Genomic DNA, 18941 nt, shown 5'->3' on the forward strand with positions numbered 1-18941 from the left:
TGAGTGGATGTGTGCCGCCACTTGCCAAGGCAAGATAAGGCTTGAAAGAACTCCACTCCCTAAGGAGGAATGCTCTTACAAAAGGTTGAAACACAAAGTGTATAATTTCTCCAAAATGTTCAACCCTTGTACAAGTGTTAGAGGTCCCCTTAAATAGACAAGTCTAGGGGCCCCTTAGCAAAACAACTAAGTTAAAGGATTATAAAAGAAACCTAGCATGTTCTAGAAAGTAGGTCATCCTAGGGTGCACATGGGTGAATTTTCGTCCAAGCCATCTAGGTGGCAAGTCTTCATGGCCAAGGCTCCCAAAGGAAGGTTCTAGAACATTCTAGAGGACTTGGTGTCCAAGGCATGTGGGCCTCCCCTTTCTAGATGCTTCTAGAAAGTCTTATTCCTTCTCTCTCTTCCTTAGGACGTCAAGTGTCTCCTATGTGGTCCTCCTCCTTTCTTATTCCTACAAAAGCAAATTAAGGAATTTATTAGCATGTTGGTTTAAGGTTAAGATAATCTTTTGAGTCAACAAGTCAACCCAAAGTCAAGGTCAACAAGTCAACTCAAAAATAGTCAACCAAGCCAACTTAAAGGAATTTTAAACTAAAGAAAATAAAAGCAAAGGAAGGGATCAAGGAACTCCCTTTCTTCTAAGCATTTGCCATGGGCCATCATCCTTGATAGGGATCAATCCTTTATCATTCTCCCCTTGTTGGAGAGAATTTGACCTCAAATTCTTGAAGTCTTTGTTGATGGAGCTTGACTTGAGTTGATGAGAACTTTCTTCATCTTTAATGATTTGATCCCTAGTCTTGGAGGTGCCCTCTTTCTTTTTAATGCCACTCTCCTTTTCTTGCTTGTGTTTTTGTTCATCTCTCTTTGTTTGGGAAGAAAATGAAGAGTGGTGTTGCACCTCTTGCTTTGAAAAACTCTTTTTGTAGGCAAGTAACTCCTTGGTGAAAGCTTGCTCCTTTTCTCTTTCTTTTTCATCTTTTATTTTATTTTTGTCCTCATTTTCTTGTGGAGGTGGGAGAGGTAGGATTGTGAACTTCTTTCCTAGGGAGGAAAAAACATAAGTGTTTGCATGGCCATCATAAACAACTTTTCTATCAAATTGCCATGGCCTACCTAGCAAAATATGGTTGGCTTCCATAGGCACAATGTCACATAATACCTCATCCTTAAAGTTGCCAATTGAAAAGTTAATGAGGACTTGTTTAGTTACTTTTATTTCTTCTTCCTTAAGCCATGATAGGTTGTAGGGTTTGACATGAGGAATGGTTTTCAAGCCAAACTTGTCCACCACCCTTGGGCTAGCCATATTTACACAACTTCCACTATCTATGATGAAGTGACATATCTTGTCATTGATAAGGCACCCTCCATGAAAAAGGTTTTGTCTTTGAGAAGGATCAAGTTCTTTGGGAACTTGCCCTAGTTGGCGCCTTACCATTAACAATCCACTTTCAAAGGGTTTAGTCCTTTCAATTGAAGAAGAAGTGTGGGGAGAAGAATTTTGGGGGGAAGGGGAAGAAAAATGTTCACTCTCATCATCACTCTTCTTTAAGATCATTGTCCTCTTCATTGGGCAATTCAAAGCAATGTGTTTATACCCCAAACATTTAAAACATTTAATGGAACTTGATCTTTGAGAAGTGGAATGGTGAGTGTGACCACTTGGTAACTTATTTTTACTTGATGGTACTTGGTGAGACTTAGAAGGAAATTTATCATGTTTCTCTTTAGCTTTTCCCTTCCATGAGTGACTATAGTAGTGGTTGGGTGAGTAACTCTTCCTTGCCCTATTCTTTCTTTTCAAATGAGTTTCAATCCTAAGAGCAAGTGTGAAAACATTTTGAAGAGTGGAGTAATCATACAACTCTACTTGGTCTTGTATGTCTCTCCTAAGACCATTCACAAACCTTTTCATTTTTTCTTTGTTAGTTTCTCTTATTCCAACCCTAAACATTTGAGACTCTAATTCTTTAAAGTACTCACTCACACACATAGGACCTTGGTGAAGCCTTTGGAGCTTCAAAAGAAGTTCCTTCCTATCGGAGGGAGGAACAAATCTAGCGAGCATAAGAGTTTTAATGTCCATCCAAGAAGCCGCGGGTGGCCCTTGGTCATAATTTTTACAAACTTTATGCCACCAAGTTTTGGCATACTCAAAAAATCCTAACACTACTAGATCAACTTGTGTTTGATCCTTTACATGATTTTCATTGAAAATTTGATCAACTTTAGCTTCCCAATCAAGGAAGATTTTGGGATCACTTCCACCATAGAACTTAGGAATCTTTGGAGTTTGCTTCTCTTGTGATGGGTTGCGCCTAGAATGCCCTCTTTTCCTAGGATCTCTTTCTTTCTCCCTAGCTTCAAGCCTTTGAATGTGCTCTTGGATTCTTAGGTCACTTTGCTCCTTGTCCTTTCTCAATTGTTCAAAGGCCTCCTTCCTAGACAACTCCAAATCCCGAAGCAATCTCATCAATGTATTATTTTTGTTTGGTGTAGGTGCATTTGATGAACTTGCCATGATTCCTACAACAAAAACACTCAAATCCGAGACAAAATAAATGGATTAGGGGTTAGACAACATGAAAACCGAGACCAAATCCAACCCAAAATGTAACCCAAGTGTTTAGATCACTCTCCCAAAGTAACAAGGCAAGGCTAGCACTCAAAATCCACCAAAGGAGTGAAGCAAACACTTTTCAAAACTTGTTCAAAAACTTTCAAATGCAATACACGTGATTCGGCCACAACATCCCAAGAGTTTCAAGAAAAGAAAACTACTAAGACACAACAAAGAACACCTAGTGACAAGCAAGAAAAGCACAAAAACAAGAAAGTTTAACTTCTAAGGAAATTTTGTTTTAAAGACAAAACTTGAACAAGACTAAAGCAATGAAAAACACTTTTAAAGACTCTATGGAAAGCATTTGAACAAGCCAAGATTATACCTCAAATTATGCATACACCAAGAAAGATCATAACCAAGTTAAAGCATGGAACTAATTTGCCAATATCACCCAAAATCCAAGTATAAAATTTGGTAGCATAACACCTAGTAAAAATGGCCAAATGGATTTACCAAGCAACACATTAGCTCTCGGTCAAACTGTTTTTGGTATTGAAAACACTTTTTCTTTTCAAAACTAGGTACTTAAAATGATTAGAAGGATGTTTTAGGGTGTCTTGAACACTTAGTTCCTTAAAATTAGGTCAAAATCAATTTCAAGGAGCATGCTACAACAAAAGGCATAGATCTCATGCAATAGCTCAAATACTTAGAAATAAGAATAAGAAAACTCAAAGAAGCATATGACATATGACTCAAGCAAAAGTTAGACACATTTAAAGACTCAACATGACATACACAAAGACACAAACATGTAGCTATCATGCATTTAAACTCATGGATTTGAGGCTCAAAGACTAAGCATCAAAAGACATGTTATCCAACCAGATTTAGGAGTTAAAGCATCACAAAACCGAAGCAAAAATTGCCACAACATAACCTGAAAACGTTGTTTTTCGTATTCTCGGCAGCTCTGACCTTTGCTCACTCATTTGATCATAACTCTCTCCACAGAACTCCAAATGCATTGGTTCTTTTTTTGTTAGAAAGTAGACTAACAGAGCTTTCTTTTGACATCAAGAACGTAATTTTTGAATCACTGAGCAGGTGCAGTTTAATCTTTTAAAATCGTGAACAGTTTCTGCCAGCATTGTTTTTGTGTGCAATGGAAGTGGATTTGAACCATACAAAGATAGCTACAACAAGACAAGAAATGTGGATTGCTTCCATGGGCACTAAGTCACATAATACCTCATCTTTGTAGTTTCCAATGGAGAAGTTAATAAGGACTTGTTTGTCCACTTTAATCTCACCTTCCTTACTAAGCCAAGAAAGCTTATAGGGCTTGGCATGAAGGATGGTTTTCAAGCCAAGCTTGTCCACAACCCTTGTGCTAGCCACATTAACACAACTTCCACTATCAATTATGAGGGAGCAAGTTTTGTTGTTGATTAGGCACCTTGAGTGAAAAATATTTTCTCTTTGGTTTTCAAATTCTTTAGGCACTTGGCCTAGCATGCGCCTAACCACCAACAAACCTCCTTCATTAGGTTTGATTTCATCCTCACTTGAAGATTGGGAAGAAGTATGGGAGGAAGAACCTTTAGGGGAGGGGGGAGAAGAATGTTCACTTTCAACCTCTCCTTTAGGGTTCAAGATCATGTTCCTCTTTGTTGGGCAATTTGAAGCAATGTGACCATAGCCCAAACACTTAAAACATTTGATGGAACTAGTTCTTGAACTTTGAGAAGAGTTTGCACTTTCATGGGAGGTTCTAGACGAATTAGTCCTAGGTGGGTGGTCTTTGGAAGGTGGTTTCTCATTCTTTCTTTCTTTTCCTTTCCAAGTTCTAGAGTAGTATTCATTGTATGAAGTATTCCTCTTGGCCTCTTATTTCTTTTTCAATTGACTTTCAACTTTTAATGCCAAGTGTAAAATTTTTTCAAGAGTGGAATACTCATACAACTCAACTACATCTTGAACTTCTCTTCTAAGACCACTCACAAATCTAGCTACCTTTTCTTCTTTACTTTCAAATTGGAGTCCTACTTTGAGAAACATGGACTCCATCATTTTAAAATATTCACACACATAGACCCTTGTTGAAGCCTTTGGAGCTTCAAAAGAGTCTCCCTCCTATAGTAGGAAGGAACAAATCTAGTGCGCATCAAAGTCTTAATGTCCATCCAAGAGGTCGCGGGTGGCTCTTGGTTAATATTGTCCATACACAATTGATGCCACCATGTCATGGCATAATCTTCAAATTCTAAAACTACTAAATCTACTTGTTCTTGATCACCAACTAAATGAATGTTGAAGATTTGGTCCACTTTTTGCTCCCACTCTATGTAGAGGTTTGGGTCATTCTCCCCCTTGAACTTTGGAATCTTGATTGGTGGAGGTTGTCTTTGTGGGAGTTGATTGCGCCTTCCACCACCATCATAGCCGTGCCTTCTTCTTCTTCCACCATGGCTAGAGTCCTCAGAAGAGGACCTCCTCCTTCTCCTCTCATCTTCCCTAAGCTCAAGTCTTTGGATGTGCTCTTGTAGGAAGATCTCACTTTGCCTCCTATCCGCCCTCAATTGGTCAAAAGTTTCTCTCCTACTCACTTCCATCTCACGTAAGATGTTGGCAAGGGTCATTTGTTCACTTTCTTGGGCCATAGGAGTCACCATGGGAGGGGAATAAGGTGAGACCGACTCCTCCTCTTCTTCTACCTCCAAGATTGGATCCATATTCATGTTCCTACACCAAATACTCACCAAAAACCGAGACAAGGAAGAGGTTAGCTAACAAAAAATTCCAAACCCGAGACCAAGTGTGGTCTTCTCAAGCACCCAAGTGTTTTTGATCACACTCTCAAAGCACACAAGCAAGGCTACCACTCAAAAACCTTCCAAACAAGTGAAAATACCTTTAAAGAGATGAAAACTTTTTCAAAGCTCAAATAAGTGGCTCGGCCACAACACTCTAGGAAGACAAGGAAAAGAAAACTACTAAGACAAAACAAAGATTACCTAAAGACAAGCAAGCAAAGCTCAAAAAATAAGAAAGTTTAACTTCTAAGGAAACTTGTTTTTAAAGACAAAACTTGAACAAGACTAAAGCAATGAAAAACACTTTCAAAGACTCTATGTAAAGCATTTGAACAAGCCAAGATTATACCTCAAATTTTTCATACACCAAAAAAGATCATAACCAAGTTAAAGCATGGAACTAATTTGCCAATATCACCCAAAATCCAAGTATAAAATTTGGTAGCATAACACCTAGTAAAAATGGCCAAATGGATTCACCAAGCAACACATTAGCTCTCGGCCAAACTGTTTTTGGTCATGAAAATATTTTTTCTTTTCAAAACTAGGTACTTAAGATGATGAGAAGGATATTTTAGAGTGTCTTGAACACTTAGTTCCCAAAAAAATTAGGTCAAAAATAAATTTCAAGGAGCATACAACAACAAAAGGCATAGATCTCATGCAATAGCTCAAATACTTAGAAACAAGAACAAGAAAAGTCAAAGAAGCATATGACAAGAGACTCAAGCATCCAAAGACATGTTATCCAACCACATTTAGGAGCAAAAGAGTCACAAAACCGAAGCCAAAATTGCCACAACATAACCTGAAAACGTTATTTTTCGTATTCTCGGCAACTCTGACATTTGCTCACTCATTTGATCATAACTCTCTCCACAGAACTCCAAATGCATTAATTCTTTTTTTGTTGGAAACTAGACTCACAGAGATTTCTTTTGATATAAAGAACGTTACTTTTGGACCACTAAGCTAGCTGCAGTATTTTTTTCAAAAACGCACACGTTGCTGCCAGCACTGTTTTTATGTGGACCATTCAAAGATAGCTACACAAGACAAGGTTAGAACATGAAAACACCATATTCAAGGACAACCAAAGCTCTAGATACCAAATGATGAAGGATTATCTTGTTTCCTTTTAGAGTTATGAATATGGTGAAGTTGTTTAAGAAAGCTTTTTGAAAATTCCCACTGGACATTAAGATAGCATGTTATCTAGATGTGAATGTTCATTTCTCAAGCTCATGAAAGGAAGAAGAGGGTTGGATTCAAGCTTAAACACACACAACAATAACAACACTAAAGAGCAAAATGAAAGAAGAAACAATAAAAATGGAAAGCATAGAAGATGAAGAACGGAAGAAGCACGCCACTCATAGGGGGGGATCTAAGCCAACCAAGCCCTAGAGATGAGTGATGGTGCCGCCACTTGCAAGCAAGATAAGGCAAAGGTGAGTTCACTTCTAGGAAGGAGAGCTCACGAAAATTGGTGGTTAAATGCACAAAGTTTATAACAAAATGATCAACCCTTTTACAAGACAAGGAACACCCTTTAAATAGGAGTTCATAGGGGTTCTTTAGCAAATACAAAAACATGAATAAGGATTAACTAGCAAACCCTAAACCTAATGTGAGAGTGAGTCTTGGCCAAGTGAAGGGAGATGATTGGTGGAGGCATTCCCATGAGGATTCTAGGCCAAAAGAAGAAGGAGGCCAAGTGACCTTCTAAGGCATAAACCACAAAGGCAAAAGGAGACAAGGTACATGTCTACTTTTGCTTTTGCTTTATGCTTTTTTGCTTTCCTCTCTCTTCCACTTCATCCAAGTGCTCCAATCACCAAGTGCCACCTAGCTCTACTTTCTCTTAATTACCTACAAAAAAGACAAACAAGGATTAGCATGTTGGTTTAAGTTAATCTAATCTTGGTCAAAGGTCAACTTTGGATCAAAGTCAACAAGTCAACCAAAATAAATCAACTAGAAACCAACTTAGGGAATTCAAACTAAAGTAATGCAAAACAAAGATAAAGGTGATGGAATAGAAGACTCCCTTCTAGACATGCTTCTAGTGATCCTTCTTGAGGGAGCTTCTAAGGAGGTGGTCATGCCTTCATCATATATATATATATATATATATATATATATATATATATATATATATATATATATATATATATATATATATATATATATAATTTTATTTTTCTTGAAAGCTTGTTAAAACATGTCCATAATTATTTTAAAGAGAAAGCATTAGATATAAACAAGTCTTACTGTTTTCAAGTTCATTTCGTTGTTTTATCTATAATCTATTATTTAATCGGAGAAAAGACTCATTAGTGTAACGTCCCATTAAATTAACAAACATAATTAACGGAAACGTCGCACGAGGTAACATAATAGCGCAGTCCTGGAGTTTTAAACCCAACTCCTTACAACACAAGGCACACCACGGTGCCACAAGAAAAACAAGTTATAAAGTTTAAAAGGAATGTAAAGAAATCCCAAGTCAAACTGATACATGGCCCGTAGCCCTAAGAAAAGCCTAACAAAAATAAAACATCAAGTCCAGCCTAGGTGGACTTGGTAGCAGAATCATCTCTCCTCTGTTGGCCACGAGTACCTCTCGCCTCTGCTCCCATCAATAAATTGATGATCATCGTAAGAGTAGAAGGATAACATACAAGAAAGGGTAAGCTAGAGCCAAAAGATTTCATCAATACAATCAGGTACATTTTCACAATCCAATATACACATATCAACCAAGCATGTTGTGACTTCTCAAACAATACACTAAGACTCGACTCGACTCATTCGAATACGTATAACCTGGTCGGATTCAGCGGATGCTTGCACTTGTGGTGGATACATCTGCTCACCCCTGAGCTATGTGTTACAAGTGTTACAATGAAACAATTCCCTCACATACAAGGTTAGCCCTTAATGAGTTTCAGGCCTCCTGCTACTCTCACCACAGAAGTCAGTCCGCTCTAAGTGAGACTAACTGACTCCTTAGAGTGTCAGGATGCAATCCTTACCTTGAATCCTTACCAAGTTATATATATGGGGCACCACCATGGACACCCACTAACAAAACCATGGAATTATGTCCCGACCACTAAAGCACGACCCTGAAGATCTCATCTAGAGATCCCAAGGAATTATGCACTGACACGGACCAATCATGCTCAATAAATCAAACGGAATTAACATGCATGTACATTTTCATATTATACCAGCTCTTTATAGTTTCTCCTCTTTCATATGCCCGACAAATCCATACTCATCCATAATTCTCAAACCATAGTTGTGAATTCCATCTCATGCCAATACCATGCCACTTTAATACCAACCATCTCATTTATTTCTCATGCCAAGATCATACAATCACAACAATCAAGTTTGTAGCCACACCTCATCTCATGCATCTCATTTCACAAGCCTCATACATTATATAGAGTACAACATAAACCAAACATTTAATTTAGCCAAACTAAGAAAAACAGTGTGACTTGCAGTGAATCTCGCTCAAGCCAAGAGCCCTCGCTTAGGCGAGAGGAGTGCCCTCGCTTAGGCGGTGAACTCTCGCTTAGGCGAGATCGCGACAGGGATGCTGGAAGGCTCTCGCATGGCTCGCTTAGGCGAGCCCTTCTCGCCTGAGCGAGACAACCCCTCGCCTAAAAGTGAGGTTCCTCGCTTGGGCTAAAACAGAAGCAACGTGCCAAGGCTCTCACGCATGCTCCCTTAGGCGAGCGTCTCTCGCTTGAGCGAGATGGTGCCTCGCTCAAAACAAGAGCTTTCGCCTGAGCGAGAGCTCGAGTGTAGCCCTGGCCTGTTCTTGCAAGTCTTGCCTAGGCGAGACAGGCTCGCTTGGATGAGCGTATCAGACCTCGCCACTGTTCCTATATGCCACAAACACATTTCCATACCCAAGCAATAATACCAACCATACCATACACTCATAGCAACATATAAGCACGAAAATCACAAAATACAACCAAGGCAACAACCATTGCACCAAACAAGAGGGTTCTAGCTTCCCTTACCTGGAAAACAAGCTAGCAATTGGGTCCTTGGGTACGAACAGGGAACGCAACAGCTCCTAGAGTGGATTAGTGAGCTGGAAACAGTGAAACCAGTTCAAAACGAGCTCACCGTAACTGACCCTAGTTGGAACCACAAAGAAGGAACTAAATGGAAATAAGGTATGAGTTGGAACAGACTTACGTGAAGTGGAGGTCTGGTTGGAGTTCACTTGGAGAGGGTTGACGGCTAACCCTAGCAGAGCTCTGAAACGGAAAGGGAGGCAGTGTTTAGGTTCAGATTGCAAAAGTGAGGCTGAAAGGGGAACCTTAGCAGCTTTAGGGCCTTAGCACCCTATGGACCAGCCTTTAGGCCCAACAAATTAAGGCCAACCCTTAAACATTAGGGCAGAAAATGAAACTGGACCTTACAATTAGCTGTTATTGTAGCGAGCGATGTCAAACACATCACTGGCTTTAAAAGAATATATCCAATAGATAAACATTGTGTTACAGTCTCTAATTTCTTTATTTCTCTCTTTTTAATGAAATATAATCCAATATTAATTAAGCTAAATATAAAGTATAATCCAATAATAATAAGGCTTAATCATATAAGAAAATGAAAATTAAAAATGTAGGATATTTTGGAATTTCTGATAATTAATTTACAAATTATGTAAGTCACAAAAGTATGTAGAATAAGTTAGAAATTTTGTCGGACTTTATTGGGTCAAGAGAGTGTTATAAGAAAAAGAAAAATAATCAATTCCGTAACATCTTTATTGTTAATGTCGGTCAAAATATTATTCTTGATTTGATGAAATATAACTTTAGAAGATTTTGTTCTATTCTCTCTCCTTGTGCACCGACCACATGGTCTTTTTTTGAAAATTTTGGTCTATTTTATTTTCAGTTACTCATTGCTCGTTTAGAGCCATCTCTCACCCATAATTAAAACTCACCTTTTGGTTCTCTTTGCTCGTTTTCTCCGTCGATAACAAGAGCTTAAAGAAAGAACCTCTTTTCTCTTTTTCTTCTCTTGTCTTGGGTAAAAGTAGTATAATTAGAAGTATGTTTTTTCATTTTTCCTTTTTTTATTTGTTTTTGCTTAGTAATTTTATTCTTCTCTTATTGGATATCTTTTTGTCTTCCTTTTGATAAAGAGATCATTTTCTTGAGACACTTATAAAAAAAAAAAAATACAAGTTTCTGTATTTTGTTACTTTTCTTCCAAAAAAGTTGAGAGCCATATGAATTGATGGGGTTACACCTATTTGATTTACGTTGTTGTACATTTTAATTCTATTACTACTTACTATGTGAGTAAAGTTGTGATGTGTTTTTTCCAAAATGAATGTATCTATCAATTCAATAAGGTATTGAAGAAAACATGCAAAGCTAATAAGAAATAAAAATATAGTCTCGCACTCCTTTTATATTTCATATTATACAATCTAAAATAAAATAATTTTTTTGAATTGTGTAATCTGAAAAATCTACCAATTATACAATCCAGAACTTAAATTAAAAAAAAAATGAAAAACAATGTATTCACAATGATATAACGAGTATTTTAATGACTATGGTACAACAAAAATACATACGGTGTAGGAAGCAATAGTTGACAATTGAAATATCTGAACTAGAAAAATAACAAAGTCCATAATGGTTAAGGATAATATTGAGTTCTAGTTGTCACTATCAAATTTGAGAATATTCTTTATTAGAATAAGAGATAAATATCATGCCTTCATACATGGAAATTTAAATTGTCTTTTGTAGTCCTAGCTTTAGCTACACTAAGATTATTTTTCTTCAACACAACGCTACATGAGGAAGTGTTATGCTAGAAAATTATAATCGTATAAAATCATCTTACTTCTATAAAACTGTTATAGATTATTTCCTATTAAAAACATTTCGCAGATTCCTCACTGCACATAGTTGATGCTTACAAATAATACCAGAATGTTGGCGTAGCAGTACATGTACATGTATTTTGCACTCTGGATTGTACAGAAACAGTCAAAAGCCAAGTAGGTTGTTTCATACTCGGCATCATAAACATTTTTCGGAACATACAGCATTCCTCGTCCAGGATTTAACGCCGTTTGCAAGGATGCATGAGGATGCTAACAACACTGCGTATTGTAACCACAAAGTAGCTATAACAGATTGAATGAGCAACTCTAACATAAAGACTGTCAACTACAAAAATCAGACAACCTTCGTGACAGAGTGTGGGTACCTCCCAATGCCATGTTTGGTTCCATATCCCGTCTGTTATCCACATTTACTCAGAAGCTAACAGTTATACCTTCTACTTTGCAGAAATAATTTCTTACATTACATTTCCATCGGATTTGGGGGTTTCAGTTGTGAATCAATGCATTTTCACCCTGCAGATACGGACTTGATCATTCAATGATTATTTGATGAATACTACAAATGTTACGAACAAACTCATTCTAAATCAAGTCCTTTAGTCATATAAAGGGGTTCATACTGTAATTTCAAATAACAATGATGATCAACTTTGTAATACCTGCTGATATTGTGAATCTGAAGACTGATCTTCATTGAAATTTCCTCTCCAGAGGATTATCTGCTCATCCTTAAACAAGATAGGGACACATGGCACCAAATCCTGCAGTAACAAGAACCCTATTCAACACCACATGCACTTTTTATCCTCAACACAAAGACAGGAAAAAGGAAACACTGAATTTTTTTATCATATTAGACATACCCTTAGCTTTACTCCAATCTTTTTGCAGTCACTAGTTCCCACATGGGTACAGTCAAGTCTCACAACCTCCTGAGTCTTAAAAGCCTCCCTCACCCTCTCCACCACATTCACATACACACCATTTCTGGCTGAATATTGAAATCACACATTTAGCATATATACCAATCCAATACTACTTAAAGCCTGATTAAGACCAAAAAGCAACCTTTGGTGAGAACCTGCTACCCAATAATTCACTTACTGAGTTTAATGAGAGGATCTGAATTCAATCCGTTGTTTCTAACTTCTTTTGTTTCTTCATATGTCAAACCTTCTATTACATTCTTCACAAGCCTAGGATATATTGGTGCGTAAGGCTTCCACAGCATGAGAGGAATAACTGGACGGTTCTTGGGATCATAATTCCGTCCTCTGTACAGAAGCAGTATATTAATGTTGCGGTAGATAACTTTACCATAAGACTTGTCCTGCGGACACAGCAACTCAAACGCATTTAGAGAGTCTAAATAAGAATGATCAATCCTCTAAGAGTGCAGAACAATAATGTTGACCTCAAGGTGGAAGCAAACATTGTCCATGTCAAGAGTTGGCACACCCAAGCACTTAATCCTCACAGCTTCGGCCTTCTTCCAGTGGTTATGGATGTCGTCCAACATGTTGTGAGTGACTCCATCCTTTCCTAGAAAAACACAAACATCATTAGCCAATTACATCAATTTATATAAATAAATTATCTTCTCTAAATGTTCTTTAGATAGAACAGTCAAGAGTTATAACTCAGGTAGTGCTTGATCTACCCTTTTATGCTTAAGAACTGTTTAAAGTTGAAGTTGAAACAAAGAACTTCAAAAGTTTGTGATTGTAGAGAAGTTCATCCTTCCGTCCGTCAACTTCTTCCAATTCTTTCATCTACACTCCTCCATTGTCACTCAAACCCAATAACCCTGACTACCAACGCCATTAACGCTTGTGCAACCACAAATCTGGCATACCTATTAAAAACTACCAGAGTTCGAATATTAAGTTTATATCTGAATTTTATGTCCACAGCTTTGTTATTTATTACAGATTTGCATATGCGTTTACATCACAACTTGCACCAAATAAAAAATTGACGACAAATTGATTCTTAAACATTAAAATTTAAGACGACAAAATAATCTTATAAACCTTAAGTACATGTTAAGTGTCCCCACTTTGCTTCAAGAAACTAAACACAATTTCGTTCCTTCATAGCATAAAATGTCACTAGGTGTGTGACTACTCTTCAGATTTTTCAAACCATTTTATGTATAATAAAATTGACCCTTTTGTAATAATTATTTAAAAGAATAAACTTCTAATTAATTGCCAGAATTAAAAGGAAACTCATTTTAGAGATTTTACACAAGCATCTCCAGCAGAGTGTTAACCCAGAAGTATAAAGAACGGGAACAACCATAAGAAATTGATAACAAAATAAAAGCTGAAACATATAATTGCTTTCGAAAGTCTTTTATTTTTGTTTTTTTCTCGTGAAAAATATAAATAGTTGAGAGAATTAAGACACACCTAAATTGATTTGCCTGACACAGTCACTGTGACGGTAGCGTTCGACGAGCTCGGCCACCTCATCCTCACTGAGCGGCGCTCCGAGAACCCGGTTTCGCTCCTCCTCCACCCTCTTCCAGTCCGGTTCACTCTGAACCGGAGCAGAAACGCCGGTCCATGTCCGGTCGAGCCGCCCAGGCCCAAATGGGGAGAACTTGGGTGATTCGCGAAAACTGATGGGCCCAACGGAAGGTTGGGTCTCCGAATAGGAGTATCTGAAGTCGAATGGGAGGTTCGATTTTAAGGGAAACTTTGGGGCTCCGTTTTGTTTCGGAGCTCCGTTTACGGAATGCTTCTTTTTCTTGTTTGCTTTGAGGGGTTTCGGAGAAGGGGAGAACGGCGGGTCGTATAGGTCATCGGAAAGGAAATGGCTGAGGAAACGACGCTCATGGAGCGGTAAACGACAGATGGAGAACGAGACGATGCCGTTCCGCATGCCGCGAGGTTGCAGAAGGTGTCATTTAATCACAGAACGAACAACGTTCAAATATCACACTACTCTGAGCACCAAAGTGTTAAGAAAAATAAATATTATATAATGTAAATAAAACGAAATTGATATATAAAATCAGAGTGGCGCAGCGGAAGCGTGGTGGGCCCATAACCCACAGGTCCCTGGATCGAAACCAGGCTCTGATATAATGTTGTTGTTTTTTTCATTACTTTTTAAACTAATTTCAAAAATGCTTGACCTATATTTTAAATGAAAATGAATAGAATATTTGTTTTCTAAATTGTATGTTACAGATAAATAAAATTAATTTTAATTTTTAGAGAAGTGATTTTATATGTAATATTCAATATATGTATATATTTTAATAAAATAGATTTTGTTTATTTTTATATTTTAAAGATAAACAATGCATAAGTTGAATTGTGGATGCGGTCTAAATGCATTTAATTCGTGGACTAAACATGTTAGGCCGAATTTGGAACATGTTAATTTAGGTCTCTAACTTTTTTCGACCTAACTAATCCCAATATATAGCTTAATAAATAAAAACATAAATAATACAAAAAAAAAACATTTATACATATACATTGACCAAAGAAAAATATAAATTTTATACAAAACTAATAAACTTATATTAAAAGAAAGTATTTCAAAACTTAAGTAACCGAGTTCATGACAGTTATCTTTTTAATAAGAAAAAAGAAAAGGAGACACCTTCCTTGTTTTTTTTCCTTTAAAACCTAAATATACCCTTTATATTTTTAGGAAAGAAAATAGAATAAGGAGTAGATGGAAGTGTTATGAGTAAATAAATTGGGAAAAAATCATTTCCAATAAGAATGAAAATGTTGGAGAACATAGTGAGCTTGGAGATGTAACTCAGACACAAGTTGTGGGAATTTGGGATGCCGATGCATGTTTTGGATATATTTCTTAATTTGTTCTTGATATAACATGCATCTCAATGTAACACTGGTTTTAACAAATGATTTAAATTATATTTGTTATATTATTAATAAAATTTACTTTTTATATTATTTTACTTTTATTAATAATATATCTTAATTGGTGATATAATTTTGATAAAATATGAAAAGTAAAATTTATTTTTTCATATTGTACTTGAAAAGATAATTAAAATTTTTATTACAATACCTAATTTTTAATACATCCTAATTAACATATAGATACTATTGGTCCAATCATTATATATTTAATAATAGCTAACAAAAAGGTAATATATCCATATTTATAACGTATTTATAGTCCTCCATTGAAGGATACTTTTTCTTTTCAAAAGGAAACATTACATGTCGAGAAGAATTCTGTAAAATACGATTATTACAAGTGATTATCACAACACCATAGAAATAAAGGGTAAGCTAGTGAAAATTAAAACATACTACACATAATATCATCACAATTCAATAATTTTCATCAAGAATCAAATGTTTATCACAAAACACAGTTTTATTGGCCCAACCTTCATGACTCACTCACATCATAGACATTTGACTCTACTTGCGGATGACTCATGTATTGAATAGACTTAGAGACCTTGCACCTATTATGAGTCACTCTCGTTTCTCAGGAGCTATAGCTACAAATTTACATGAGGACTAGAGTCTACCTTGGGCATGACTAGGGTAAATACCTTTATATTTATGAGGTTCGATCCTTTTTCATACTAAAGCTTTAGATTGTAGGAACCTTCATCGACTTTCATCACTAAATATCTTTCTATGTGAGTCAGGATAGTCTCAAAATAGAATCACTTTTCAACGCACCACCTAACCTCGTCTTAATATAGTAATCCTTCCCTGAAAGTCACCCAACAATCACATAGCTCATCTTAAACAATAAGTTAAATGTACATAAGACCTAAAACAATTTAGCTTTGTTGAATTATACATGTAAAACATTCAATTTCGTTCATCGCCCTCATTTTCTCCCCCAACAAGCCACCTTGGAAGATAAGGTCGCTTAACGATAACATGGCTTGCTTAGAGAAAAGCCAAAAACAAAGCTCTCTATTTATGAAACCAATATTTACGCCCAATGAGACCTTGGATCGCTTAACGAGCGAGTACTAAGAGTAAATTCAAACAAATTTTCTTAACAAGACTTTCGCTTGCCTAGTAACGAACTACTCGCTGAATTTCAAATAAAACATTTTTGCTTAGGGATTCTTTCTTCTTGCCCAGCGACTTAGCCCCTGAGAACCAATTTCACTTTGTTCGCCCTGCTAGGGAATGACCCGCCCAACGAAAAGAAAGTTAAGAGCTCTTCGGAATGAAAATTTCCTCTCGCACCAAACGATAGTCAAGTCTTGCCTAGTGGGACTACATAATTTAGAAATTGATATATATCATCCTATTGGGTTTATCTGAGCCATTGTATTCTTTTCTTATAATAAAAAAAATCTAGTTTAATGCAAAACATGCTCAAATAGTCCAATTGACAATACATATACATCATAGATCCATTTACTCAAATTATGCAATTCAACTCAGTAAAACAACACAAATAACCATTCCACAAACGAAGTTCAATATCTCATATATTTATCACAATCCTATCATCGTCCTCCTTCTCATCGTCACAAATTTGAATCAGTAGTATGTATAAATTTTTACTAACTTATTCTGATATTCAAGCATGAACCTCCAACTTTGAAGGAGGATGATATTTGAAGCTATTGATGAAGATTCAACTCTAGAATAAGCTTTCTTTATTTGTGTTCATGTATCAAACAAGGTACTAATTGGAACTTTGGATCATAGCACACAACATTTAAAATGGATTTAAAAGGAGTAAAACATTTTTTGAAAATTTAGATTTTATGAAAAACTAAAATTAGTGGTTTCTTTACCAATTATGTAATTTGTTATATTGATCTCCAGAGGTTGCAAGAACGATATAATATGTGTTAGTATAACCAATTATTTGTGAATACATGTTTTAAAGCTTTTTCTGTTGCAGTAATATAATATCTTACTAATTAATTATATTAGGTTTAAGCATTTAACGAGGAGTATGCCTAATTAGTTATTAATTGATTTTTTTAAGAGACGTTGCAATCTATTATGAAAATCAGTTAGAATAATATATTACCATATAATATAATCGATTATTTGTGTTACTTTTTAACTTGAGGAATGGGTTATTCCTGCCGATTATTAACAGACCCAAAACAAATAAAAATGTTTTTTGAATAATTGTGTTTGTCTTCCTTTCTCCCTAAATTTTTCACTCTCCTCTTTCTCTTTAGTACTCCATCCCTTTATCCCCTCACTCCTTCAATCTCCTCCATCTTTCCTAGGTGGTTAGCCTATTCCCTCGAGGCCTTACATACATTCAGTTTTTTGTCGTTGGTGTCCACGTTTCTGCTCCTTTCTTCCTTTGGGCCATTCGTCCATCATGAGAAGTGGTATTGGGGTGCGTATGTTAGGCTTGTCCCAATATTATTATGACCAACCGGGTTTTATGATCTCTATAAAAAGGAAACAATTATTTCCTTTTAACAACTTTTACAAGCAATCTAAGAAGTAATATACAGGCGTTTCCAAAAATCAATACTCCTTTTCAAAGTGGTATAAAGATTTGAAAGCTAAAGTGTTATTTTGCGTTGTGATCAAATGTTTCCAAAGTGCTTATGCTGTGGTAATATCTTTTCATTTATATTTTCTAGATTGTTTTTTATATTGTTTTTTGTTTTGTGAGTGCTATGATAAAGTTGATATGGCTATAGATCTTCGTGGATAATCAAAGAGTGGATAGAGACCAAGATCCTTTTGAAAAAAGTCAAGAGTGGATAGGGTATAGATCCTCTTTGATATTAAGATTGAGGCTAATATCCTCTAGGAAATTGTTGTAATTGTTGAGTGTATTATACAAACACTCTTTGTTAATAATGGAACCATTTTTTCTTGAAGGAAGAGTTGAGATTGGATCTAGGATCAAGTGATAATATGAACCAATATAAATCACGTTGGTGTAATGTGGCTTTAGAAAGGAGGATGAATAGAGCCTAAAAAAAGTTCAAAAAATACATGCACAAACATATAAATACAAGAGAAATAACTATTTAAAGTAAAAGGTAGGGATAGAGAAAATGCACACAAGAGATTTATATTGGTTCACCTTGGTGGAGGCTACTTCCATTCTCTTAAGCAACCTACTTAAGAAATTTCACTAAACAACACCTTTGACTAGCAACGAGTATCACCCTCTCCAAGTTACACGAGTTTCAACCTCTCTATGTACACAAGTACAAACCTCTTTATGCTACACCAAGTATCAACCTCTCCAGGTACATGAGTATTAACATCTCCACATATCCTTCTCAATCTTCCCCTGAGATAAATGATAATAAAAAAAACTCTCACAACAAGAGTATCAATTCAACTCACAAGTTACAAGTTCACTCAATGAAGGACATAAAATATGTAAGCTCTCAACCTAATTCACTAATCACTAATGATATGACAATTTCTCAACATTTTGATCTATTGTAAATGACTTTGTTAATCTTCTTGTATAGCTTTACATCCTTTATATAGTTGTTGTATTTGCTAGCCGTTGAGAATTCAAATTGCAACTCTTTATCATAATTTTCTTGATTTGGAATGACTTCATCAATTATTTAATTTGATTTTTCAGCTTGAATCTTCAACATCATTCTCCAATACTTCAATTGTGAATCTGCTGATGTTCTTCAAAATATCTTCTTTCC

At 36.1% G+C, this 18941-nt stretch overlaps 1 protein-coding gene and 1 non-coding gene across 3 annotated transcripts; one reads left to right on the forward strand and one right to left on the reverse strand.

The window, feature by feature from the left end:
- Nucleotides 1-11257: 11257 nt before the first annotated feature.
- Nucleotides 11258-14230, reverse strand: LOC114167639 (CRS2-associated factor 2, mitochondrial). 2 transcript variants are annotated; one of them, XR_003600286.1, is made up of 7 exons: nucleotides 13714-14230; nucleotides 12714-12841; nucleotides 12404-12629; nucleotides 12163-12290; nucleotides 11959-12060; nucleotides 11640-11812; nucleotides 11258-11554 (listed from the first exon to the last, which is right to left on the reverse strand). XR_003600286.1 is itself a non-coding variant. In XM_028052757.1 (6 exons), exons 1-6 carry the CDS (start codon nucleotides 14186-14188, stop codon nucleotides 11786-11788), a joined length of 1086 nt encoding a protein of 361 aa, XP_027908558.1. In that variant the 5' UTR covers nucleotides 14189-14230; the 3' UTR covers nucleotides 11258-11785. The 2 variants fall into 2 exon arrangements, 1 of the variants encoding a protein (XP_027908558.1); XM_028052757.1 differs by having other exon boundaries at nucleotides 11258-11812.
- An 89-nt stretch (nucleotides 14231-14319) lies between these two features.
- TRNAM-CAU lies at nucleotides 14320-14391 on the forward strand. Its single transcript has one exon. It is a non-coding gene; the product is annotated as a tRNA-Met (tRNA).
- Nucleotides 14392-18941: the final 4550 nt, after the last annotated feature.

Source organism: Vigna unguiculata, chromosome 2 (genome assembly GCF_004118075.2).
Source record: "Vigna unguiculata cultivar IT97K-499-35 chromosome 2, ASM411807v1, whole genome shotgun sequence".
NCBI lineage: Eukaryota > Viridiplantae > Streptophyta > Magnoliopsida > Fabales > Fabaceae > Vigna > Vigna unguiculata.